At 51.7% G+C, this 25,165-nt stretch overlaps 8 protein-coding genes across 8 annotated transcripts; 5 read left to right on the forward strand and 3 right to left on the reverse strand.

The window, feature by feature from the left end:
* Positions 1–9: 9 nt before the first annotated feature.
* J4E87_006904 (uncharacterized protein) lies at positions 10–4,113 on the reverse strand (the record flags this gene model as incomplete). Its single annotated transcript, XM_049378505.1, has 4 exons — positions 10–2,849; positions 2,899–3,018; positions 3,070–3,519; positions 3,567–4,113. 4 exons carry the CDS (start codon positions 4,111–4,113, stop codon positions 10–12), a joined length of 3,957 nt encoding a protein of 1,318 aa, XP_049231898.1.
* A 609-nt stretch (positions 4,114–4,722) lies between these two features.
* J4E87_006905 (uncharacterized protein) lies at positions 4,723–6,090 on the forward strand (the record flags this gene model as incomplete). The annotated part of the gene is made up of 1 exon (XM_049378506.1): positions 4,723–6,090. The coding sequence occupies one exon, from the start codon at positions 4,723–4,725 to the stop codon at positions 6,088–6,090; it is 1,368 nt and encodes a 455-aa protein (XP_049231899.1).
* Positions 6,091–6,146: 56 nt separating this feature from the next.
* J4E87_006906 (uncharacterized protein) lies at positions 6,147–7,031 on the reverse strand (the record flags this gene model as incomplete). The annotated part of the gene is made up of 1 exon (XM_049378507.1): positions 6,147–7,031. The coding sequence occupies one exon, from the start codon at positions 7,029–7,031 to the stop codon at positions 6,147–6,149; it is 885 nt and encodes a 294-aa protein (XP_049231900.1).
* Positions 7,032–7,879: 848 nt separating this feature from the next.
* J4E87_006907 (uncharacterized protein) lies at positions 7,880–9,563 on the forward strand (the record flags this gene model as incomplete). Its single annotated transcript, XM_049378508.1, has 4 exons — positions 7,880–8,078; positions 8,132–8,250; positions 8,301–8,871; positions 8,923–9,563. 4 exons carry the CDS (start codon positions 7,880–7,882, stop codon positions 9,561–9,563), a joined length of 1,530 nt encoding a protein of 509 aa, XP_049231901.1.
* A 553-nt stretch (positions 9,564–10,116) lies between these two features.
* On the forward strand, positions 10,117–11,770 carry J4E87_006908 (uncharacterized protein; the record flags this gene model as incomplete). Its single annotated transcript, XM_049378509.1, has 2 exons — positions 10,117–10,223; positions 10,294–11,770. 2 exons carry the CDS (start codon positions 10,117–10,119, stop codon positions 11,768–11,770), a joined length of 1,584 nt encoding a protein of 527 aa, XP_049231902.1.
* Positions 11,771–11,840: 70 nt separating this feature from the next.
* On the reverse strand, positions 11,841–12,627 carry J4E87_006909 (uncharacterized protein; the record flags this gene model as incomplete). The annotated part of the gene is made up of 3 exons (XM_049378510.1): positions 11,841–12,425; positions 12,472–12,511; positions 12,554–12,627. The coding sequence occupies 3 exons, from the start codon at positions 12,625–12,627 to the stop codon at positions 11,841–11,843; spliced, it is 699 nt and encodes a 232-aa protein (XP_049231903.1).
* A 2,277-nt stretch (positions 12,628–14,904) lies between these two features.
* J4E87_006910 (uncharacterized protein) lies at positions 14,905–17,315 on the forward strand (the record flags this gene model as incomplete). Its single annotated transcript, XM_049378511.1, has 6 exons — positions 14,905–15,356; positions 15,407–15,541; positions 15,594–16,036; positions 16,356–16,470; positions 16,535–16,673; positions 16,728–17,315. 6 exons carry the CDS (start codon positions 14,905–14,907, stop codon positions 17,313–17,315), a joined length of 1,872 nt encoding a protein of 623 aa, XP_049231904.1.
* Positions 17,316–21,300: 3,985 nt separating this feature from the next.
* J4E87_006911 (uncharacterized protein) lies at positions 21,301–22,049 on the forward strand (the record flags this gene model as incomplete). The annotated part of the gene is made up of 2 exons (XM_049378512.1): positions 21,301–21,890; positions 21,938–22,049. 2 exons carry the CDS (start codon positions 21,301–21,303, stop codon positions 22,047–22,049), a joined length of 702 nt encoding a protein of 233 aa, XP_049231905.1.
* Between the last annotated feature and the right edge of the window lie 3,116 nt (positions 22,050–25,165).

A 25,165-nucleotide genomic window follows, 5' to 3' on the forward strand; every position in this document is an offset into this window, starting at 1 on the left:
CTGGCATGTCTAGTTACTGGCTTCCTGCGCCAATTGAAACTGGGTAACAAACCTCCGTTCCACCGCCGACTTCTGTGCAGTATGCACTTGATCCATCTCCTCCTCATCTCTCATTCCCCATCCACCCCCGCCAGGTGTATCAATAACAAAGCAATCCCCTTTCTGTACAGGAAAGTCCTTACGACCACCCAGCCTACACCATCGCCCACCAACCTTCTTAACAATATAATTCACCCCACTACTGCCATCCTCACCCCCAAACATACCATACGGTCTAGTAACCCGCCTCTCGCTAACAATCGAAGCATTCATATCGCGGTAAAACTCATACACGCGCCGAATCCCGTTCCCACCATTCCACCGCCCCTGTCCACCCGACCCATCACGTATACTGAACTCGCGAAGAAGCACAGGGTAACGCTTCTCCAGTAGTTCTGGATCCGTGATACGCGTATTCGTCATGTGGATGTGCACGCCGGAAGTCCCATGCCAGCCAGGCCCTGCACCGCTGCCTCCACATATCGTTTCTCCGAAGCCGAAACCGGAATTTGGGATGGGTGTGCCGTTGTCGTCGCGGTCGCCGTTTATACCGAAGGAGAAGACGTTGCAGTCACCTTGGCTTGCAGCACAGGCTTCGAATGCGCGGATGACGACGTCGGTGACGCGTTGGGATGTGATAGGGTTTCCTGCGCATACTGCGGCGTATGGCGAGGGGTTTAGGATACATCCTTCTGGGATCGTAAAAGTGAGAGGGCGGAGGCAGCCTTCGTTGAGCGGTATGTCTTGGTTGATGAGGCAGCGCAGAACGTAGAGTGTAGCGGATCTGGCGATGGCTTGTGGGGCGTTGAAGCTGTGGTATCCTTCTTCGCCTGTGCCAGTGAAATCGAAGTGGGCGGAGCCGTTGTCGGGGTTGATGGTTATGGCGAGCTTGATGGGTGTACCGTCGTCCATGAAATCGAGTGCGGCAAGTGGCTTGCCGCCAGTTTGTTGATATTTACGCTTCATGAATTCGCGTACACAAGACTCGGCGTTGGCAGTGATTGCATGCATGTTCAGGTGTACCGCAGACAGACCTCTTTCGGCGATGAGGTCAGCCACGAGCGCTGCGCCTTTCGCATTCGCGGAGACTTGTGCTTTGAGGTCGTTGATGTTATCGGCGAGCTTGCGTGTTCCTGAGCAACCTGGGTATTGCGCGGGATCGTGGAGTAACACCCTCGTGACTAGTTCTTCGTCGAAGACACCGTCACGGACAAGGTATTCTGAGACGATCATGGCACCCTCCTCGTGCAATTCGACGCTGCCGGCTGGCATTGAGCCCGGGAGTATTCCACCGATTTCTTGGTGATGGCCTCTTGAAGCTGTGTAGAAGATGATGGTCTTGCCTGCATCGTCAAAGACAGGCGTCACGCATGTTATGTCCGGAAGATGCGTACCGCCGGATATGGGATGGTTAGCGACGATGACGTCGCCTGGTCGTAGTTGGCCTAGGTACTTGTTGTGCTGGTACATAACTGCCTGCTCCATCGAGCCGAGGTGGACTGGTACATGAGGTGCATTGGCTACAAGACGACCTTCAGGACTGAAGAGCGCGCAGCTGAAGTCGAGACGTTCCTTGATGTTGACCGAAACACTCGTCTTCTGTAATGCGAGGCCCATCTGCTCAGCGATACTCATGAAGCGATGAGCCATCACAGAAAGCTCGACTGGATCAACAGTCCGCGGTACAACAACGTCGGTGTCTGGTAGGGTTGTTGTGCGGTCGAGTTCGATCATGACATGGCGGTCTAGGATAGTTGCCTTGGAGTTTGGTGCAACCACGATAGTCTGTGTGTTGTCCAGAATGATGGCAGGGCCATCGATGATATCACCCTTTGCCAATTTTGTCAAGTGATACAAAGGAGAGGTAGACCAGCCATTTTCGAAGAAGACAGGGACATGATCTGAAATCTTCTTTGTCGACACGGCGGATGGGGAGCAGTCGGTGAGCTGTTGATCAAGGTTGAACTCGGGTTCGACCGATGGGCTTCGGGCTGTCGCTCGAACTCGCACGTTCTCAACAAGGATATCGCGTCCGGGCATGATGAAGGAGAATTGGCGCTTGTGTTCAGCTACGAACGCGTCGTCCCACGTCCCTTGATCAGGACGCGAGACCATGAATGTTGTGTCAGATCCTTCGTAGCGGAGGTTAAGAAAATGCTCGAAACCGATTGTTTGGCCAGAGAACCCGTCGTTGGCCAGTTGTTCCGCCGCGTTCTTCTCGAGCGACGACAGCCTTTCGTCAAGTTCATCGAAAGAGGACTTCAACAATACTGAGCACGGCTCCTGAACATCGCGAACGACGTCTGCCAATGCCATGCCATATGCTGACAAGATAGAAGAGTAGCGGTGAATCAGAATGCGGTCGATGCCCAAGTTAGCAGCAATAGCGCAGGCAGCTTGTCCGCCTGCACCACCGAAGACCGCAAGATCGTGATCAGAGGTTCGGTGCCCCTTGGCTTCAGTGAGAGAGCGTATGGGCCGACACATTGTCTCATTCGCAACTTCCAAAAAGCCAAGAGCAAGCTCTTCGACAGTCTTCGTCTTTCCGCTAGTCTGTGACAGGTCCGCGTTGACCGTAACAAGTAACTCTTCAAAGGCTCGCTTTGCGCCTTCATAGTCCAGAGGTTCATTCTCGTGCTTGCCGAAGATCTTTGGAAAGTACTCAGCCTGCAAACGTCCCAAGACAAGATTTGCATCTGTAACCGTCAGAGGTCCACCTTTTCGGTATGCTGCAGGGCCTGGATGGGCGCTTGCTGATTCGGGGCCTGCGAGGAAGAGACCGTTGCGATAGGAAAGTATGCTTCCACCGCCTAGAAACTTTAGTAACTAGCCAGATCCATTGATTCGAGTGCTACTCACCGGCAGCAACAGTGTCGATCTCTAGCTGTGGAGATTGAATCGTCACACCAGCCGTGATCGACTCAAAGGTGTGCTCCAGTGTTCCCGCATACCGCGAAACATCAGTGCTGGTTCCGCCCACTGCGTAATTGTCAGCATACTTCCGACATGTTTCGCGAGCTTTAGACTTACTGTCGAATCCTATCACTGGCTTCCTCCGCTGTACATCAAAACATGTCTTGCTGAATCCGACAACACCTCCAGCCGGACCTGACAGGATAGCTTTGAGACCGCTGAAGTGCTGCCACCCCACTAGTCCTCCATCACTTTGCATGAACTCGCAACGAGCACCCTTGGTATCTTCCAGGCCGCCTACGAAGCCTTCACGAAAGCCGTCGATGTAATTGCGCGTCAAAGGCGTAAGGTACGCGTCTGCTGTTGCTGAGTAGCCTCTCGAGATGGCTCTGATCATGGGGAAGATCTGGGATGAGACTGATATCTGCTTGAAGCCGATGTCTCTGGCGATATCGGCAACTTGAAGCTCGTGGTTCGGGAAAGTATAGCTGTTGATCAGCGTTATCGCCAAGGACCGCACGCCCTTGTCGAACAGGGCCTGGAGACCTTCGCGGGCGTGTGTGCTGTCTACTAAAGTGTCAGCGAGGAAATTACTTCCACGTCAAGATACTGACCAATTGGTCGCAGAACGCGAATGGCTTCGCCACCGACCCCCCTTTCCAGGTTATATGAGTCGCGGCCGGGGTCTCGTAGTGTTGACTTGTCCTCGGTCGAATCGTGAAGCGTGACGCGCTCGTCAATCTCTAGAACATCGTCGAACAAGGTCTCAGGCCTCCGGATGTTGAGATCAAACAGCTTCGGTCTGGTCTGATCACCTATGCGTAGTAGATCTCTGAAACCTTTGGTGACAATCAACGCACATTTTGTAGAATTTCGTTCTAATAAGGCGTTTGTCGCGACTGTAGTTCCCATCTTGATCGATTCGATGTTGCTGGTGTCAATCTTGCCGCCGCGTGGTATGGATGCGTTCAAGGCCTGCTCGAGTATCCTGCGGATGCCCTCTGTGGGTGCATCGGCATAGTTCGTCGGATCGTTACTCAAAAGTTTGACGAGGATATCTGGTTTCCCTGGTATGATACCTAAGCAGTCTGTGAAGGTGCCACCGCGATCTATAGCGATGCGGATGCCTGCACCCTGCAGGGGCTGCTCAACGAACGGCATACTCGGTGGGCGGTTCAGAGAGGAATGAATCGAGGAAAAGGTGAACTGCAGTCTCCGACAGCCAAGAGCTCCTATATGTCCTATAGCTACTGGGAATTGAAGTAAACCACCCTCGTGTCAGCGGATAGATCAAGGTATGAACACGCCAAACAGGCAACGCCTGGTCAGCTGTCTCGTGACGCGCCATTGGCTGTAACAACACCGATGCCGCAGGTCATATCGTTCCGAAGGCATGGCAGTGCGGGTTTGTAATGCCTATCGCATCGCGTTGAGGGTGGAGTTGCTGCGCATTCCGGCAGGATGAGGATGACGCGCGATTGCCGATCCCTTCCCAGGAAACACGCTAATACTTCACTAGCGCGGCGCGAATGAACCCCTCAGTGAATCCTTCGAAGTTCCGATGTTCCTCTCCATCGGGGCCCAGAGTCCGAAAGAATGGCAGGGGTCGATATCACGCTCTCCACCAAATGCTGAGTGGCTATGCGATTATGAGCATGGGTTTGCAGCGCGCATGCCGAGGTCGCAAAATGATTCGACTGCTGTTCATAGCAGCGTTGCCGTGATCTGCCTGTAAGAACACCATCATTGTCGCATCTGGGTCCTACCAATATGACCGAAAGCATCAATCTGCAATTGGGGTGGCCGTCGCCGTCACTCTTTCCATCGGCTCAACTTCTCGACGGCGTGACCAGCGTACTTAACTCGCAAGCAAAAACCGCAGCCTCACTAATCTACGGCCCGGATGCTGGCTACGAACCACTTCGACGCAGTATCGCAGCATGGCTCACTTCCACGTACGGATGCGGTTCGGAACTTTCGTTCGACCGCATCTGTGTCACGAATGGGGCATCGGGGAACTTGGACAACGTTCTGGCACGCTTCACTGAGCCAGGCTACACGCGAAACATTTGGATGGTTGAACCATGCTACTTTCTGGCATGTCCTATCTTCATGGACAACGGGTTCCAGGGGATGATGAAGGGTGTGCCGGAAGACGATGAAGGGCTGGATGTGGAGTTCTTACGACGAAGTCTTGATGAGGCAGATCAATCGGCAACACACGCTGCATCGATGCGAAAGACGGGTGAAAGATATAAGAAGCTTTATCGACACATCATCTATTGCGTTCCGACGTTCTCGAACCCAAGCGCGAAGACCATGTCGCTTCGGCGAAGACAACAACTCATTCGCCTCGCACGAGAATTTGATGCCCTCGTGGTTACCGACGATGTGTACGACATACTACGCTGGCCAGTGGATAAAGATGGAAGCTATGAGAGCCTCGGTGACGTACCTCCCCGAATTGTCGACGTCGATCGCACGCTTGAAGGAGGCCCCAAAGATGAATGGGGTAATGCTATGAGCAATGGTTCGTTCTCAAAGATCATAGCACCGGGTGTACGAGTAGGCTGGGCAGAAGCGACTCCTGCGTTCACGCTTGCACTGTCACAAGTGGGTGCGACTAGATCTGGAGGCTGTCCCGCACACATGGCTGCTTCATTCGTTCATGAGGTGCTTGAGTCTGGGTTGTTGCGCAAGCATCTTGAAACCAAAGTTCTTCCGACGTTTCGGGCTCGCTATTATGCTATGCTGGAAGGGATAGAGAACTTTCTGGTACCACTGGGTGTCACTATCTCCACTGGGAAGCCGTACAATGAGAATTCTGACCAAGCGAGCGGCGCCGACACTAGTCCTGACGAGTTTTCTGCGCAAGCTGGAGGCTACTTCATTTGGCTACTGTTGCCAGAAGGTCTAGCTGGAAAGGGTGCCGATTTGGCTGCCAAAGGCTTGGAGAAATACAGTGTAAAGTTTGCATATGGCGACATGATGCAAGTGCAAGGGGACCCTACATCCGCCGTTCGTGCGGCAAAGGGCTATGGGAATGGCATACGTTTATCATGGGCATGGCACACGGAGGTAGAGATTCTTGAAGGTATTAAGAGATTAAGTGCATTAATCAAGGAAGGTAGTACATAGGTCTAAACCTAGAACATGTAGTTGATACATATTGGATCGGCTGTAGAAATGCGGGCTCATTCTCTTGACGGCGGCGTGAGTAAACCCCCAACGACAGCATGTAACTGACCATGCTTTCTAGCACTGTCGCCCAAGAAGAACTTCAAGACAACTCCAGCTGCTGCCACAGAATCGTCATCCGCATCGATAGCGTCGAGCGTCTCTTCCAAGACCTTAGGCTGCCAATTCGGGAAGAAATATTTGATTGTCTCACTGTTGATGAAACGATCGAACTCGAAGTGACCCTGGAATGTGAGGACACGACCAGGTTCGTACATGCCCTGATTAGCGCAATGCTGAGTACTTCCCAGCGTTGTCCAGGAGCCCGGCAGCGCTTCTAAATCTGGAACAACCACGTGGTCGTGATGCACGAATTGTAGCTTCATCTTTTTGCCATATTTATCTTCCCCGCCTCCACCATCCCCCAAGAATTCGGTGTAGAATTGCCGTTGCAGTGTGATCTCTTTTACCCCGAGTTCCCAGCCTTCCGGGTGCTTCTCCACCTTCACACCATAATCCCCTAGTAGAGCTTGACACACCAATTGGTGGCCGAAGCAGCTGCCGAAGATCTTCACCCTGGGCTCTTTCTCATATAATTCTTTCGTCCATCTTGCGAGTTTGCGTATCCAGGGCAGCTCATCGTAGGCCGAGTTCGCAGAGCCCGAGATGATGACAGCGTCGAACTCTGCTATCGAGCTGGGATATTCGTTCTTCGTGACGTCGAAGTCCGTAGATGTGATCTTAATGACAGGGTCCAAGGACGCGCATGGTGACTTTGTGTTGGCAGCTGCGGACGAAAGAAGTTGGTGGAAGATACGCCCATAGGTGGGGGCGCGCTCGGCGGCAACAACAGGCACCGGTGCATCGGCATTAAGCATGCAAATGCGTAGATTTCGTGCCATGGTTGCACGAATCGAGTGAGAGAGCTTTTGGTTTGATGTATCCTTACTGAATAACGTTTTCTCAAGCAATGTATCTGTCTTCTATGGATGTCGCTTTCGGGATGCCCGCATTCGGCGATGCACGTGATGCCCGCCGATAAGCGGTTGACGTTTGTCGCGACTATCTCGCGATTTGCCACGTCTCCAACCACGCAAGGCCACTGATCTCGCACACTTCGACATTCGATCAACCACCGCGACGACGTCCTCACAATGGTTGTGAGTATCCTTTACGCGATGCGCGATGATCACAACACTCTGCGCGCGAAAGGTGACGGACAATTGGCGCCGCCGCAGGACGCCATATCCGTACGCGCAGCAACCCTCTAGTAAGCCCTATCGCCCGTTTTCCCATGGCGCATGTCGTCTATACAGACGGATCCTAGCAGTCGGGTATCAGGACCCATACTAGCACTTCCATGGCATGGTGTGAGGGCCTGACAGCCCACTATTGGTTGTGACCCACCGTGCCACCATCGGACATGAGAGTCCGAAGAATCCTCTCTTTGTCCCTGAACGCTAGGCATGCAAACCGGTTGATCGTTGCCGTCGCCAGAATGCGGAGAACGACAACGTTCGCGAGTCAAGGGCACAATCTTAGTCCTATCGAGCTGGACTCTGACGTTCCATATCCCGTCCAGCCGCTGTCCAGCTGGAGATAGCGACAGTCAGCGAGATATGAAGATAGGCATTACTGATATGAATCTTTGTCTTGGTCTTCTATAAAATACACATCTAATCTAGGTGTTCGAGACACCCATTGGAAGGTTCTTTTTTGCATCTTCATCCTTACCCCACTCATTGCTACCATGCCCGACGACAGCAAAGTCATGTCGTCCGCCGACGTCGAGGATACCCATTCTGTCAAGATGGGAGAAGTTGCATCGGCCAACGTTGATGTGGCGGCTGCCTATGCTCATCATCTCACGGGGGAGAATGCGTATACAAGAAAAGAAGCGACACGCTTGCGATGGAAGCTAGACCTGCGTCTCGTGCCACTTCTCTGGTGTGAGTGATTGTAAAGCGAGATAGCGCGAAGCGCAAGCTAATAGTCATATCAGTCAACATCACGCTGGGCGCTATGGACAAAGTGACGACAGCTACAGCGGCCTTGTACGGCTTCCGAGCTGATACTGGCTTGACTGGAGACAGATACAGCTGGGTCGGCAGTGCATTCTATGTGAGTAATCCTGACTATCATTGCTTCTAGGGTGCTGACAATGCGTGTAGTTCGGTTATCTGTTCTGGTGCCTACCGAGTGGCAGCCTCCTCCAACGCTTCCCGATCGCCAAATTGATGTTTGTCGTCCAACTGCTCTGGGGCTGCATTCTCATCGCGACGGGTTTCGCCAACAACTTCCCCACGCTTATCGCACTTCGTGTCCTTCTTGGAGCCCTTGAAGCGCCGATTGTACCCGGCAACTTCCTCATCATCAGCATGTGGTACCCGCGACGTGAGCAACCTCTTCGAACCGGTTTGATGTATACGGGTCTTTCTGTGTGCTTCACTGGCCCAATCGGATACGGTATTGGATTCCTAGCAGGCGAACATCAATGGCGCGCTATGTTCTGGATCACAGGCGCAATGACCATTGTTTGGGCTTGTGTAATCGGCATTTTCTTGCCTGACAATCCTGTCAAGGCAAAGTTCGTCAGCGAGCGACAAAAGGCCATCGTAATTGACAAGATCCGGCAAGATCAGACGGGAGTGGAGAACAAGACGTTCAAGAAAGACCAGATGATTGAAGCATTCCTCGATCCCAAGACGTGGCTAATGTTCTTCTTTCATATACGGATCAGTAGTGAGTAAACCTGATGTGCCATACCTCCAAGTTTAGGCTGACGTTCTCTAGTTCCGAACGGAGGTTTGACGAACTTCACGCCTCTCATCATCAAAGGCCTCGGCTACACGTCTCAGCGTTCGACCCTCCTCACAATGCCTACGGGTATCTTGCAGACTGTTGCGTCCTACGTTTGCAATGGCGGAGTATTTCTGACTGCGAAGTATTTCCCAGCAAAACAGCTGCGAACCGCATGGGTCGTGTTTGGTATCATCGTCGGCATGATCTCAGCAGTCTTCTTATACGTTCTGCCGCTCGACAATTACAATGGGCGTCTCGCAGCGTTGTACTGCTCATACTTCTACCTCGGACCCTACATCGTCGCACTCGGTATCAATACGGCAAACACCGCAGGCCACACGAAGAAAGTTACTGTCAATGCGCTGGTCTTTATTGCGTACTGTGTCAGTAACATCATCGCGCCACAGTTCTTCAAGGCTGATCAAGCCCCACTATACCCACTTGGTATGGGCGCTGTGCTGGCAAGCTACGTTCTTTCGATGATCACCATCGCTATGTATGCGACGTATTGCTGGTATGAGAATCGCAGGCGAGATCGCGTTGACTCTGATAAGGGTGGAAGGGTGCATGCAGACACTGACTTCCGCGATTTGACTGACAAGCAAAACGTTCACTTTCGATACGTATGGTAGACATGACAGAAGCTAGCAACAGCTTGATACGAAGTTTGTAGTTACCACAGGTTCTATCTGAATGAATAGATTCGTTACGGACACACTGCCATACCTGTGACTTGCTTCTTCCATGATTCGGCACGTGCCCTTCAACAGGTGATGCCCGTGACCAAATAGTGTGCAATACACAATCAAATAGAGACTCCATCCATGTCAAGCTGACACACCACACTCGGAAGTCGCAAAGTGATCAGGCGTGCGCATCCTCAATGCAAAAGTGGGCCCCGCCCTCATGTTCGCTTATCTACCGATAACGGACTTTGTCGGACTCTCAAGTGCGAGAGTGCAAGGTGCACTATGGCTCCACGCCGCTTTGCAGTGGAGAAAGCAGATACCCTGCATGTGCCGAGGAACAAGGGTTGCTACGCGTCTCACGCGTCGAGCTGGACTGATACAATGAAGCAATTCTTCTAGATATATGATGAGAGGCGCCTCGTTGACCGAGACACATCATTCGACAGATTGCCAAGCTATACAACAGTGTACATCACAATCTCTCACATTCCACACGATGCCTAAACTCGACATATCCGTTCAAGACGAGCAGAAGGCTTTCGAAGCTGATGTAGCTGCCATCGAAAAGCAATGGAGCTCTGCAAGGCAGTCGCATTTGAAGAGGTATGTAGCCCCGTCAGATCCTAAGCGGTAGACCTACTCTGTGACCGAATTCAGCTGACCTTGTTGCCAGACCATATACTGCAAGCACTATAGCCGCGCTTCGTGCTTCCATTCCCGCTCCAGCGGAAGCTTCCTCGATCCAGGCTATCAAGCTCTGGGATCAGCTAAACGCCCACAACAAAGCCGGCACATGCGAGTTGACATTTGGCACCACTGACCCGGTAGCAGTTTCGCAGATGGCCAAGCATCAACAGACTGTCTACGTATCCGGTGCTCTATGTGGATTCTCGGAAGTCGCACTCCCCGGAATGGACCACGCGGACTACCCTTGGGATACCGTGCCAAAAGTTGTTTCCAAGATCTTCAAGAGCCAGCTTTGGCACGACCAGCGTCAACGACAGTACCGGTTACGACATCCAATCGAGCAGCGTGCAAAGCTGGAGAACTGGGACTACATGGCGCCAATCGTCGCGGATGGCGACATGGGCTTCGGTAGCCTAACGAGTACGATGAAGATGGCGCGCGAGTTCGTGGACGCTGGCGTAGCGATGATCCACATTGACGACCTTGCGATCGGGATGAAGAAGTTTACCGTTGGTCAGGGGCGTACGATTGTGCCGACACACGAGTATCTGGATCGTTTGACAGCTGTGCGGATGCAATTTGATGTCATGGGTGCGGAGACGTTACTGTTGTGCCGCTGCGACACAGACCATGCCGAGTTCATCACCAGTGTTGTCGACGAGCGCGACCACGAGTATGTGCAGGGAGCGACAAAGAAGGTAGAGCCGTTACAGAAGTGTCTTGCGGCTGCGCAGATGAAGGGCCAAGATTTGAAAGCTGCGCGGGACGAGTGGAAGGCGAAAGCGGGCATCAAGACTTTTGATGAGGCTGTCGAGGCCGTTGCGTCGAAAGAAGAGTTTGCCGCTTACATGGCGGCGCTTTCGAAAAGCAAGGTTGCTTCCCTGTCAGACCGTCGCGATATCGCGAGCAAGACCGTCCAACAAGAGGTTTCCTTCGACTGGGAGCTATCGCGATCGGCGATGGGACAGTACATGATCAAGAGCTGTGTCAAGGGTATCGTCGAGCGTGCCATCGCCGCTGCGCCACTCGGAGACGTGACCTGGGCGCGTATGGACTCTCCGAACTGGGACGACATCGTCGAGTTCCACACCGAAGTTCGCAAAGCGTATCCAGATCGGCTCTTTGCCTTTGGCTACACCGGTGACTACGACTTTGCGAAAGCCGGGTTCAGTGATGACCAGGTCAAGAATCTTCATCTCGATCTTGCCAAGCTAGGCATCGTGTGGCAGGTGCAGCCGATCTGGAGTCTGCAAGGTCTGAACATGGTGACGGAGCAATTTGCGAAGATGTGGCAGGACCAAGGTATCGCTGGCTACTTGAAGTCGGTGCAAGGCCCAGCTCTTAGCTCAAAACCTATGACTGATGGGTTTGAGAAGTTGAGTTATTGCGGTGGATATTTGGCGGATGCTTTCTTCGAGACGGTCGCGGGGGAGTCTATCGTAGACAAGGGCAAGGCAGCGTAGTTGAAAAGACGTCGATAGCCCACATTATGAGTACACTAGCTCCAATAGTATCTCACTTTTCAATGACGTGTCATGTCCAGCCTTCGAAGTCAAACACCCCAGGAAACGAGAGTAGGCCATCAACAGCCAAATCCTCAAGCCCAGAATCTGCAATACCGTACTCGAATGGCTGCTGCATGGCAAATGGCATCTGGAAGTTTCCGTTAATCTGCTGTAGCTGACTGTTGAAGTCTTCTTCAGGTTCCTGGTGATTCGGAGCGAGCATGCCACGAATCGTTGGTAGCTGGGAAGGTTGCGCAGAGCGAGGGAAGTCTTCATTTATCATCTCATCGATCATGCGCAACACCGGACGATGCACTACTAGTGCGCGAACCTGCGGAAGGTGCTCTCGGATTGCCGTGACGGTTTTCTCTGACAACCGAGTGGGTGGTTTGTTGGGTCGGTCGACCAGCGGAATTTCGCGCGCCAGTAGCTCAAAGACGTCTCGCAGGCATTCTGCCTTCGCCCACCTGTCTGCCATTATCGCTAGGATGTTGGAGCAGGCGCGGAGCGCGTCAGAGACATCGAGAGAGTAGTAATTGTCGGTTCTATGTTCCGGTGGGGTAGCCCAGAAGCAGTACAAGAGTGTAATACCAGACTGGAATTGCACGAGGAGCTGCTAGCATTAGCGCATGCGTCATCGAGTGCGTGGGATTGCTTACTGCAAGCCATGGCTGAGCGATTTGACGATCGATCTGAGTCCTACGAAACATTAAGCAAGCCTGGCTGCTGGCTTGAACCGACCAATCGCCGGCAGATCCGATCACGTTGGCTTTTGTCGGTCGATAAAGCATGAGCAACGTATAGTGATAGATCATCGCTTGCCACCGTTGTGATGTATAACCTTTTGACTGTGGATCTGAAAAGTTTTGTACCCTAGATTTGAAGTTCTCCAGTTCCGCAAGTATTCTTATCCGCCAGTCTGAACTATTCTCAAATTGAGCTTGGTAATCCCATCGAAGCGTAACGGCGCTTATTTCGGATTGTATGCGCCTGCACTGCAGTATATGAAGCGCCGAGGAGTTACATGTGTAATTCTCAGAGTCAGTCAAATCATGATTAGGCGGTGTGATGGCAGCGGCTCCTAACAGATCATGATCCTCGATGTTAGCGAAAGGCCTTACGGTAATCATATAGTCTGGCACAGACGGAGGAAGATCGAAGGATGACATGACCAGCCGATCAAGAAGGTACGCGCACCAAAAGCATCGCCGTCGAACTTGAACTACCAGTCGTGCGTGAACGTCGGTAGATGGTGGTTCCGTCTCGCCAAGGTGTAATTGTTGCAGGACACATTGTCGTATCGCTGTGGACGCGAGAGAAATGATGCGCTCAGTAGAGCTCTGGTGTAGTGCATGCACGGACAGCAGTAGATATGCCTGCACCTGGAGGATTCTATCTGGTTGACGTAGCACAGCCGGCAGGAGTGCGATACCACTATCGTAAAACTCTCGAGCATTAAGCATTGCCGTATAAGGTTGACGCAACAGTACTAAAGCTGTCGCGTACACAAGATTGATGAAGAACCCTTGCCATGCTCGTTCTTCAAGGTCACGGGACAAACAGTGCTTCCACTCCGAATGCCATGTGAGGAAGGTGTCCCAGTGGAAAAAGGGATACTGGGCTTGAGCGCGTTCGCGATATGCGTTAAGCAATGATTCTTCGAGTTCCGGAGAGATGCTGGTCAACAGTGTGTGCGCGCTATGCACTTCGACCTGTGCCGGTCGTGCGGTTGTTGGGGTACGAGAAGCATCGTGAGCTGGAAACTGCGCTGAAGGTGATGCGATAAGCCCAAAGATGAGATGATTCAAGTCGGGTTCATCATCTGTGCCCGAAGCTATTGCATAACCCGAAGATGAGCCGGAAAGCATAGATGACCGCCGCGGCGGCAGGGTTTGTCGATTCGAATGAGCAACTGCTCCCCCTGTGATCCCATCACCCGGCAAGTCGCTGCTTGCTGGGGACGTGTCATTTATGTCGTGATCAGGCCTGTTCTGGGTTCTTGCTAGATGATCAAGGCTCTGCTGCGGGTCTCGAGCCTCAAGCTCAGCAACACGCTCTTCCAGAATGCGCACATATTCGCTCTCAACATGCGGCCGAGGCGCTGGCTGCGTAGGAAGGCATTCCTCGTCCCCTTTGACACAATTCTGGCACGGGCGGCTGTCTTCGCACTTCTGTTTCCGATAGCGACATCGCTGGCAAGCTAGTGTTCGTTGCTTTTTGGCAGGCGGCTCCTGCGGAGAACTTTCTGTATCATTGTCCATCGGGTGTATTTCTCAGGCTTCGGTCCATTCTTGGATTCCGCTAGCAGTGGCGGTGATGTTTGTTGCGACGGCATACCTTCACTCGGTCCAGGGCGAAGGCGTGGATGACGGTGCCGATTGCCGGGGGCAGGCGATAAGGGGGGACGCGCCTTACCAAAACAGGCGAAGCGTCAACGTGACCAGCCTTCTCCATCTACAAGTCTGTGCCCGCCCACATTTCTCCTGAATTAGAGCCGCTCCCGTGTCAGCTCAGCACTCAATCATGACCACCGTTGACCTGTTTCAACCCGAAGTTTACCCGTCTTCTCCTTCTACGAGGCCCACTCGCCCTCTCATTCTTGGAAGCCCTGAATCGACGCGACAAAGCTTCATTCTGATACGGCCGTAGACCATACGGATTGGGAGCGCGTTCGTACTCAGTCCCACAACACCCGCACGGTCCCTGCCAAAGAAAAGTGTCGATTTCGCAACACTTTCCTGAAGATGCTGCATCGAACAGACTACGCGTGCCAACCATCTTACTTTCGGGTGCTTGCAGCTCCTGACACCGTTGGAAGCGTGCGCCACGATCCTCTAGTACAATGTCGTCCATTCTGTCTGGAGGCCGCGTAACTCCAGTGAAATCTCAGCCTCCTTCTTGTCCGCTAAACAAGTTCTAAAGGCCCGAGTCGGAATCGGAAGTGGAAGCAATGATCGTAATCAATCTGTAGCGATAGCATCTGTAGCGCGTGGGTCTGTGATTAGTAGTCGCCGATATAAGATGTGCAATACCTCGATGGCTGATGAAACAACTGCGCCTCTATTACAGCTAATCGACCGGAATCAGCCACCATGCGCTTCGAATACTCTAGCTTGGCACTTTTTGCCGGGATTTCTTGGGCAGCCTCTTTGCCAAACACTACAAACTTCGAGCAGGAGACGCGCAGCCTCGATGAAATCTACCAGGCAGCTTTGGCAGAAGGTGGCGTTGTCACTCTTTGGCATGGCGGCGATGAGAAGACTCAGCAGAACAGTCTGAAGAGTGCTTTTGAGGCACGGTTCCCTAACATGACACTCAATGTCACCGTCGACCTGTCGAAGTACCATGATGTCAACCTTGACGCACAGCTGGCTGCCGACAATGTTTACGTCGACAGCATCATCCTGCAGACGCTTCACGACTACCCACGATGGAAGAAGCAAGGCGCTTTGATGAACTACGCACCATTAAACTTCGACAAGATCTATCCTGTGTTCAAGGATGCCGAAGCGGCGTACAGTGGACTTCTTATCTTTGATTGGGGGTATGCTATTCCTGGTAATGCCTCGACTTACATACGCTAATCAGCAACAGTATCTCCGCCAACATGAACAAGACAAGCGCCATGCCGACATCGTACCAAGACTTCACGAAGCCCGAATACAAGGACAAGATTGTTCTGACCTACCCCAACGACGATGATGCCGTCTTGTACCAGTTCGAACTGATGTACGTTCTGGCCTCCGACCATCATAAACGGATTGGCTAACAATTTGCGTAGTATCGAAGAGCTCGGTGAGGAATGGTTCGACGCCCTACTCGCCAACAACCCCCGCTGGGTGCGCGGTACTGCCACTCCTGGTACACTCATCAAGGCTGCCAACAGCAGCAGTGCGGTAACCTTTAGCTCGGGTTACTCATTCGCAGACCGACCACCAGTCAAGTACGCGCTCCCCAGCGACGCCAAATTCGTCTCTTGGGCTCAGACTGGCGCAATCCTGAAGAAAGCACCCCACCCTGAAGGCGCAAAGCTACTTCACAGCTTCATGCTCAGCGACGAAAACCAATCTAGCCGTGGCTGGAGCGTCCGTCAGGATATCCCAGCACCAGAAGGCGCCGAGACGATCCTGCAGCAGCCCGGTACGGATGCGCCTGCGTTTGCTGAGTTCATGGCAGACCGTGGTCATGTTGAGAGGCGAAGGGACTTCTATGAGGTGAGGATTGGTACTGCGCAGGGCCTTAGCCCGCTAATTGATGACTTGTGAGCATGCTGCCAGATCTACGGTGCGCATGGAGGTAAACAGTCTACAAGAAACAACATGTAGATGTTATCTTCTGAGGCTGATCCAGTTGATCCGAGAATCTATTGGCTGCCCTGGCCGATTTGGCCGTCTCTACCTATGCTTTCTATTGAATATCTCTTGCCCGTCCTCTTCCTGTTTTTCAACCTTCCACGTTTCATTGGGTCCGTCATTGGCGGTAGCCTGCCGCGTTCACATCGCGATACCCCCCTCTAACCCGATTTGTTCAAGTGCCCATACAGCGACCTTGTTTGCTCGCGCCAACCTCACTGCTCTAATATTGTTGCAAACTCGCACTGCAATCCCTTTCGGCCGCAAGGTCTTCGATATGTCTGAATCAAAGCGATCGGCTGCTAAGTAAGTCGCACAAGCCAAGCATGCTCGCTTCTCCAGCCCTAGATGGGTACTGACGTGACCCCAGGCTCTTCAACAACCCCGCGCTATCCGATGTCACGATCAAGCAAATCCACGAAGGCCACATACGCGAATACTATGCGCACAAGGCCGTGCTATGTCTAGAGTCCGACTACTTTCTCAATGCTTTCACTGGCAACTTCAAGGTAAATTGGCAGATGTGTAGAGCTGTGTGGAAGGAGAATACTAACTATCTCCAGGAAGCATCAGAAGGCATCATGGAATTGCATGAGGACGATCCCGATCACTTTGAGTTCTTTCTCAAGTTCATCTACACCAACGAGTACGACAAACACGAGATCGCGAAGCTCGCAGGCGATGACAAGAGCAAGCGTGTGCTTGTTCCAATCGGCGTGCACGCTATCGCTGACAAGTACGACGTTGTCAAGCTCTACGAGCCAGCTGCAGAAGATGTGAAGGCTGTACTTATAGAAGCTGTCAAAGACCTAGACATGCTCATCACTGCAATCCACGCTCACTACGGTACCGAGGTCAACGTCGATGGGGCTATGGGACGTCTCATAACTTCCGTTGTCTTCGAAAAGTACCGTTATCTTGTCAAGACGAAGGACTTTGAGCAGTTGCTGCTTGCGCATCCCACCTTCGCCGCAGACGTTGCGCTGAACTTACAGCGTAACGCACTATATGCATTAACAGCTGGTTGGTGTATTGGCTGCCAGGCCAACCAGAACATTGACGCAGCTGGTATGCGCAAGGCAGGTTGCACATACTTCTATTGCCCGAATTGCAGCAGGCAATGCCCTCTTCCATCTGTCGGTGAAAACTAGAGACATGAATTACGATTGGCCAGAACGGGTGGGGTACTGGACCTGAGAAACAGAAGGTCCATAGCATGGAAGCGATGGTAGTTCATAAGGGTGTCTCTTTACGTAAAGATAATGGCACATGCAGCGATTCCAGTTATTTGAAAAGTTGCTATTAGATCGAATGCATGACCATTCCGTACCTGCGCAATATGTGTCTTTTCCCACACATACAGGAACGCCACAAGCTGGGCGAAGCGGGTTACCTAGGTAATGTCCATCAACCCTGGGATGATCATTACATTGTCTAGCACTTAGTCCTCAACCGTTGCCGCCGTAAGGACCACTTGTGCTTCTGATATGGCAAAGCAAAGTAAGTGATTAGACACAGTTCGAATGTGCCGTGCGGTGACACAGAGAGCTCGTTTCCCTTCGATGTTCCTCCGAAAGGCATGTGTCAAAATTATGCGATGACATCTGTAGCTGCAAGGTTGCCAAATATCGACACTTCACCCATTCGACCTGTCTTTGGGCCTCGATGAGATAAGCATTTCTTTGTGATGGACGCCCGAGAATAAGTGCTCTTACGGCGAGCACCACGCAATATCGATAAACCGCGCGCTATTTGTGTAGTAAATACATTGACAAACGCGACCCTTTTACGACATACAAGGAAAGGGAAAGCAGCATGCGACGGACGATGAAACAACTATTTACACATCCATGCTAATGATTGATCTCATAATGCTTGAGTAGAATCTCGTCACCCTCCAAGCTGTCCTGTACCACGTATTCAATATTCTTTTGCAAACAGGCATCCCAAAGGTCCGGGATATACACGATATCCGGCTGGGCTGCATGTAGAATACATACTGCTCGAAGGTCGAGTAGTCTTCCAATCCCCATTGCCAACTGTCTGTTGGCCTCGTCTGTGAGTTCTAGGTGCCAACTGCCATCGCGAGGGCGCGAAAGATGCTCATTGCCGAGACCCAACAGGGTGATCGAAGTGGGCAAGCTCTCGACTATCCGAAGTTGGAAATGCTGAGTTGGATCCCATTCAACTTCTTCCGGGGTGTAAGTTATCGTGATAGGCGATTCTGTAAGGATGATAGCGGGAACTAATAGAGTTTGTAGCTTCGTGAACTTGTTGAGGGTACCGACTGCGAGAGTGGTACAGCTTTGGGGTGGCCCGCCACCAGCTTGTCTCATCGATAGTGATAGATATCGCATTGTGTTCTTGCTTTGGAGAAGCGCTTCGCATATACCACCGAAATCCAAAACCCGGTCTGTATCGTCATGTTCCTCATAGGCAGTTAGATGGAACAAACTGAAGCGAAACTCCACTAGTCGGCAGCACGGTCGTATGGTCATGATAATCTGTTCCATCGATAGACTGCAGTCGACAAGATGAAGAGTGCTGAGATTTCGGAGCCCATCTCCTTCGAAAGGAAGTCGTAAAGCCTCGCGGCCGAGAAGGGCGCGATGTATGTCGTAAGGATGGTGGTGACGGTAATGTTCCAAAGCTGGAAGATACCGAAAAGTCGCGATACGCTCATCGTATAACTCCGGCTCCGGAAACAAACAGCGTATTCCATCATGTTCATCATTGAGAATAAAATGGTCTGTGATGATGTTGATCGTAGCAAGTTTCGCGAGATGACCGGGTTTGCTTGATCCAAGTTCAAGACCAAGAATCCGGCTCAGAGACCCGTTATAGGTATTGAGAGTCAGTTCTGATACGTTCGGACTCAACCGAAGCAAGAGCGTCATCTGTGCTTTCTCTGGGGTCCCCTGGAACTCGCGATCCCAAAGACCTGCTGCAATAGGATCGAACAGACCCTGAACTATGGTTGGTAGACCTTCATCAATCGCTTCCTCCATTGCTAGCACCATATCTTCGTGTTGTTCCTCCATTCCATCTTCTTTGAGTCTTCGAGCTAGTGATTGATTACAACGTATAACTTGGATGCATTCGGCCAACTCTCGACGCATGCTGATTGTTCGGAGAAGTCTTGTCAATTGGCGAACGAGCGCCGCTTCGTCCATTTGTAACTCGTATGGCACTCGTGTGTATGGCGGTACGCCCATTTGCTCTAGCCTGATCTTTCTTTCTTCCCTCCAGCCCACGATATGTATATTCCTGTAGAGTAGAGGTGTCGCACTCTTTCGAAGTCGTTTTGTTGTCCGGCAAAGACTATGTAAGCCCTTTCTCTTCGCACGGTCGTCGTCGTTGTCGATGAGCCATCCCGCGTCGCAACGTTTCGGCAAGTTGAACAGCTGAATACTCGGTTGAAGATACCCAAAGATCTTGTCAAGTATTTCGGTAGGTAATGTTGCAAGATCGAGGGCGGTTTGATGTGGGTCATCCCAAGACATGACTACATCATCGTCCATCGGCGCGGGGTGGGAGCGGAGAGATCAGAGGTGTAGATAAGGGTAACAGGTAGGGTGTAACAGCAAAGGAGATACCAGTGCTGAATAGTTTGGTACAAACAAAAGATGAGAAACGACGATACATGTACATATATCCATGTTGGGAGATTGCAGACACGTCGCGACCTCGGGAGGCTGGGATGCGCGTTTGGAGTAATCCGCTAGGGAACCTTTTCATCGGCGGTTCCCCGGAAAATCAGGGTGCGGAACCAGTTACAGCGCAAAGCGTTCACCCAAAATCTCACTAGACAGGAATTTTGACAGGAATTTTGTCAATAGTTCATGTACGTTGCCCTAGGTAGCCATAATCATCGAACCAATAAGGTCTTGATGGAAAGTCGAGATACTCCGAGATAAACCCCTAAACGGGTGTTACCATAGTCAAAGCTGTGAAATTCGATGCAGTGAAGTTGTCGCGCCAACAGTTTTGCATCGACATCGACTGCCGGTCTGGGCACCGTTCGTTCCTGTCTCGCGCCGCACCTTGTCAAACATCCACTAGCCCACCTGGGTAGTTAGAGCTGTCCGGCCTGGATCTCGCGGAAAGAGCGTTTGAATTCGTGTACCATCACGCTGGTCAACATCCATCGACGTTGAACGAACGTGATTAGCACGACGTTATGGCATGTACGTTGTTCGTGCATTAAGAGAATATATTGCGTATCATTGTTAAGAGACTGATAGAACGGAAACTCACAAAATAGTAATAACGCGAGGCGCATCATGCTAAATGAGAACTAGGTATCTTAGCACTCGCTAACACAATTGATGACTTCAGAATTCTTCCTCAAGTATCTCCATAAAGAAGATAGTTCGATGAAAAGACACTAGCCCCCAGTTCGATCCTATCGTAACGCAAGCTGGCTCAAGCCCGACCACCGGAGCCATAGACCTGCGCCCGAAGGAAAGACATTCAAGACCATGCAACCATCAACGCCGTGGACAAGCCATCAACACCGTGAGTTGCACTAATCTCGACGCCCTTCAAGCGTGTCAGTGAATCAAAACGAACCGCGGTGAGTACATCGTCTTCGGTTGTCGGACCTTGGATCAATGCATTGATCTCGATAGCGAGCTTGTTCCAGCGTCCAAAATGAATCACTGGAAGCAAGCTCAACGCACAACCGTTAGCGCAACAAACGAAGCCCCCAAGGAAGGCAGTACGATCCAAAGGGTACTTGTTCGAGGGAGGGTCACACTGCGTCACATAGAATGTGATCACAGTGCGCTCTCAAGCAGATCAATTGTGGAAAAGGCGGCGCGAGTCGTTGAAGAAAGAGAAAGGTGGCAGGGACTAGGCGAGATTGTATATTGATCGAGTGGCTTGGCACGCTAGCGTCACGTGATATTAAGCGCTACGGTCAGTGACGGACCGGGGACGGTGACGGTGAGTGAGCGCTTTGAAAATATCGAAACAGGCAATACGCCTTCTTGTTATAGTGAGTCATACCGATTTCTGCCGACCGTCCGCTCGTCTCTGTCTTACAGTCTTTCTACCTAGGTAGTGGCCCGACCCCAGCAGTGAACATCTCCAGGGCTACCCAGTCAGTTATATCAGCAACCGTCAGCCGACACCATGGCCAACAGCATCGGAGACGCAAGCGGTACCAACATCAACACCATTACCCTGATAGACATCCTTCCAGTAGCCCAGAAACAAGGGGTTGAGATTGCGAAGCTGCGCGACGATCTTCGAGCTGCTTACCGGGATGTCAACCGATTGAACGCGGAGAACCGCGAGCAGCGCTCCACTATCTTCACTGCCAATCGGAAGATCGAAGAGTACAACAAGGCAGAAGATTTCGCGAGGCGTCTCAAGGCGGTGGAAGAGTCAGACATATCCACACGCCTCACAGCTGCAGACGCCCACCAGCGCTGTGCAGATCTTCTTGGTCAGGCGATAGCTGCAGAACACAAGCTCGCGAAGGCTGAGGGCGAGTGCGCAGAGTTGAGGACTTCCGTCAAGAACCTGACGGATCAGAAGATGGGGATGCGCTGTGAGTACGAAGAGACGCTCGTCTCGTCCAAGGCGGAGTTTGAGGTCGCGATGCGCAACGAGTACGAAGAGAAGCTTGTATTATCCAAGGCGGAGTTCGAAATGACGATGCGCAACGAGTACGAAGCGAAGCTTGTCTCGCTCAAGGCGGAGTCCAAGTCGGAGATGGCGTAAGTCTACATCTGAAATTCAGCCTTCATCTACTGACTCACTCCAGATTGACCGCACCCATCCAGAGCATGGTCAAAAAGCGCCCCTTCGGAGAGCTCGACGGAGCTGAGTACGACTTCATCACCTTCAGTCTGACCTCCCTGCTAACGAGTGGCTAGAGAAACCCAGAACACGTTCACACTCCCGAAACGCCGCAAGGAAAAGATTGTCGCCTGCGTCGAATGTTTCCGCAACAAGACGATCCGACACTGCAACAACAGCCACACTTGCCCGGCTTGCGCGTCCCGAGGATCTCCCTGCATACGCATGAAATGCGGCAACTACGATGAGGTCAGTCCGGACCGTACTAAATGCATATGAGACCTATACTGACGAAGCACGTCTGGCTCTACAGGGAGTGTGTCTTAAGATGAACTGTGGCTTGGCTCACCCCGATGATGGATTTCCGGAAGCTTCTTTGGTACCTCAAACGCACATCACCCAGGTTGCCGGTCCCGCTTCTATACCCCCGCAATTGACAGGTTCCGAGTTACCGCGTCGCCTGGAGGAAAGATAGAGGTTTTAGAGGCTTTATACTGGTTTGCGATGGATAGAGGTGCCGGTCAGGAGAGGAGAGACTGTGATTGGAATGTTCATCACGCTTGTCATCCCTTTCACGGCCTTAGGCCGCTCTCTTGTCATTACAATTTGTCATAAAACTCGCTGTACGCTGTTGCGCCTAGCGTTTATACTCTTCCTTTGTGTTGCCATGACTCCATGTGTTCAGTATAGGCTGCAGCTGCGTAAGCGTTTGGGTGTCCTATGAGTACTTCGCTTGGAGGATCATATCCGGATCCACCATCCAAACCTAGGTGGAGTATAACTGCACGGGGCTGACGTGTAACGATCTTGAGATGTGACGTTGGCATCCGCCGACATTGTGTATATCTCGTCGTGTGACTTCGGCAGCTTTTTGGACAAACATAAGAACAGTAAGCCCTGGAGGGGAAGGCGTTGGCGTCGGATACATTACATAGCATAGCATCAATACAAGAGAATGCGATGCGCTCGGACGATATCTCCTTCGAGATTACCCTGAATCTTGGGCATTTGAGTATTGTTCTAAGAATTGCGCGTCAGTGCATGCACGCCAGTGATACACCTCTCGTGACAAAGCTACCCGCTTCCGTAGCATATTGGTTGGCTAGCATCTCAGCGCAGCGTTCTGACTCCTCGGTTCCACGGTTCTTCGGCGCATTCGTCCGCAGGTTACCGTAATACAAGAATATCTACTTAGATCGTACAACTCACTCCTCCTTCTTCTATCGTTCTCATCACATCCAACTTCAACCACTTCATCACAACGTAATCACACGATGAATCGTAACGAAACAGAAACCACCGGCTATCTAGCGCCAAAGGCAGTCGCAACCGAGAAGGGCAGCCTCGACCACGTTCTGGACATTTTGGCATTGCATCGACATCCTTTCCTACTCGTTGGATGCGCGGCACAACGATGGATGGGGTCTGCCGGAACCATGACAGATGTGTGCGAAATTCTCATCCGCCACAACACGCTGAAAGCCGTCGCATCGGATCTTTTAGCCACGTCAAGATGGACACTCAACGAAGATCCAGAAGATATTTTTGGCAATGACCCAGTATCGAATTGCGACGCCGATATCGTTCTCCGGCAAACCTCCATCGAAAACGAAGACGAGTTCCGCTACCTAGCTCTTTGGTCCGACACCGCATACCATATGGATATAGATAGCTGCATCACTATCGAAGTCCCCGACGTGTACTGTTGGCAGCCTATCCTCGTAGAAGAGGCTTGGCATCCAGCTCTGCACCGAGAGAATGGATGGTGGTATGGTCCTCGTGTGCATCCAGATACGAAGGTGCCAGATTCGCCTCTTGGGGCGCATCCCCCCGCCATCTTTTTCCCCGGCTTACCGCGCGGCAGAAGCGCAAGCCACCCAAGTCCCATTTTGGTCCCGAATCTTACTACCTATCTCGACTCACTGATCTACCATGCCATCCACTACAAGGCTACAAAACCGGGTCTCTGGGTTGTGTCGTTATGGGTCCTGAAGAATTTGACGAGATATCTGTATCTGGAGCTAGACCATCAGCAGCTACCGCTACTGATTGAGCTGGAAAAGTATGAGTTCATGGAAGCCTATCTCGGGAGATATGTGAGAAAGCCGAGGTTTGTTTGGAATACGAACGAGAAGGGAGAGTTTGAGGCAACCAGGGTGAGGGAGTGGGATCCTAAAAGCTTACCAGAGTGGTGTTGGACGAACCCGTGGACAAGTAGGCATTGATAGACAAAATCTGATAGCCTTTGAGGCTGCGCGCTTACAAAGATAGTTCATTTGTTATTACTCAATAGACACCATAACTTGTGCCGTGTGTTTGCCTATAGGGAAAATAGAAAGGTAAGCCGTCACCGCCAACGGTCCGAAGACGCGCCTCCGCATACTCAACACGAGAATATAACCGCATACTCAACACGAGAAGATGACCGCATGCCGATGAGAAGCCTTTGGCGAATGTCGAGGATGTAGGCAGGAAGGATAGTACGGTATGCGCTTGCACTCGGCCATCATGCTGACGACACGTGACCTTCGGCCGCTTCGGCGCTAGGAAATTTTCAGCGGATAGTGACGTCACTCCATCATCGACTTGTGCCTTTTCCCAGGACCATCCAGCATACAGCCCGTGATCGGTCGTCGTACATCGGACATCGTATTTCGTACAACTGGTTTTCGAGGCAACGCATTCCAAGGTTTGCAGCGTTTGTTATAGCGAGAATCGCAATATGCATGGCCAACCCTCAATGCCTGCCCCTACCCAGGAGGTAATGGAGATACTAATCACACAAAGCATATTTGATGGAGAGCTGTCAAGATGTGTCAAGGTGGTTACTAAACGCCTGAGGAAGGTTTGATTTGTGTGCGTGATTACTCACATGACCTGAGACGTAGCTTCACGACAATCGGGCCTACCATGATAAGGTGCTTATGGTAAAAGGAAGAGGCATCGTAATCCTATGCCGCTTATCGGCCCTCACCACAATCAGTTTCTCCCGAGATGCCTCCAAGCTTGATCTAGCATAGTCCTTCTGCGGTAGATCAGGAAGATGGTCACCATGTGCTGAATGCTCATATGGATCGTTCTGAGAGATGTAATTACGATTAACAAGATATGCTAAACGAGTCTCTATTCTGCAACAAGTCGCACCTTCGGGTATCATCCTCTCATCAACTCAATTAAAACTACATGATCGGAT

The sequence above is a fragment of the Alternaria ethzedia genome (assembly GCF_023757985.1).
Source record: "Alternaria ethzedia strain BMP 0044 chromosome Unknown scaffold_17, whole genome shotgun sequence".
Taxonomy (NCBI): Eukaryota; Fungi; Ascomycota; class Dothideomycetes; order Pleosporales; family Pleosporaceae; genus Alternaria; species Alternaria ethzedia.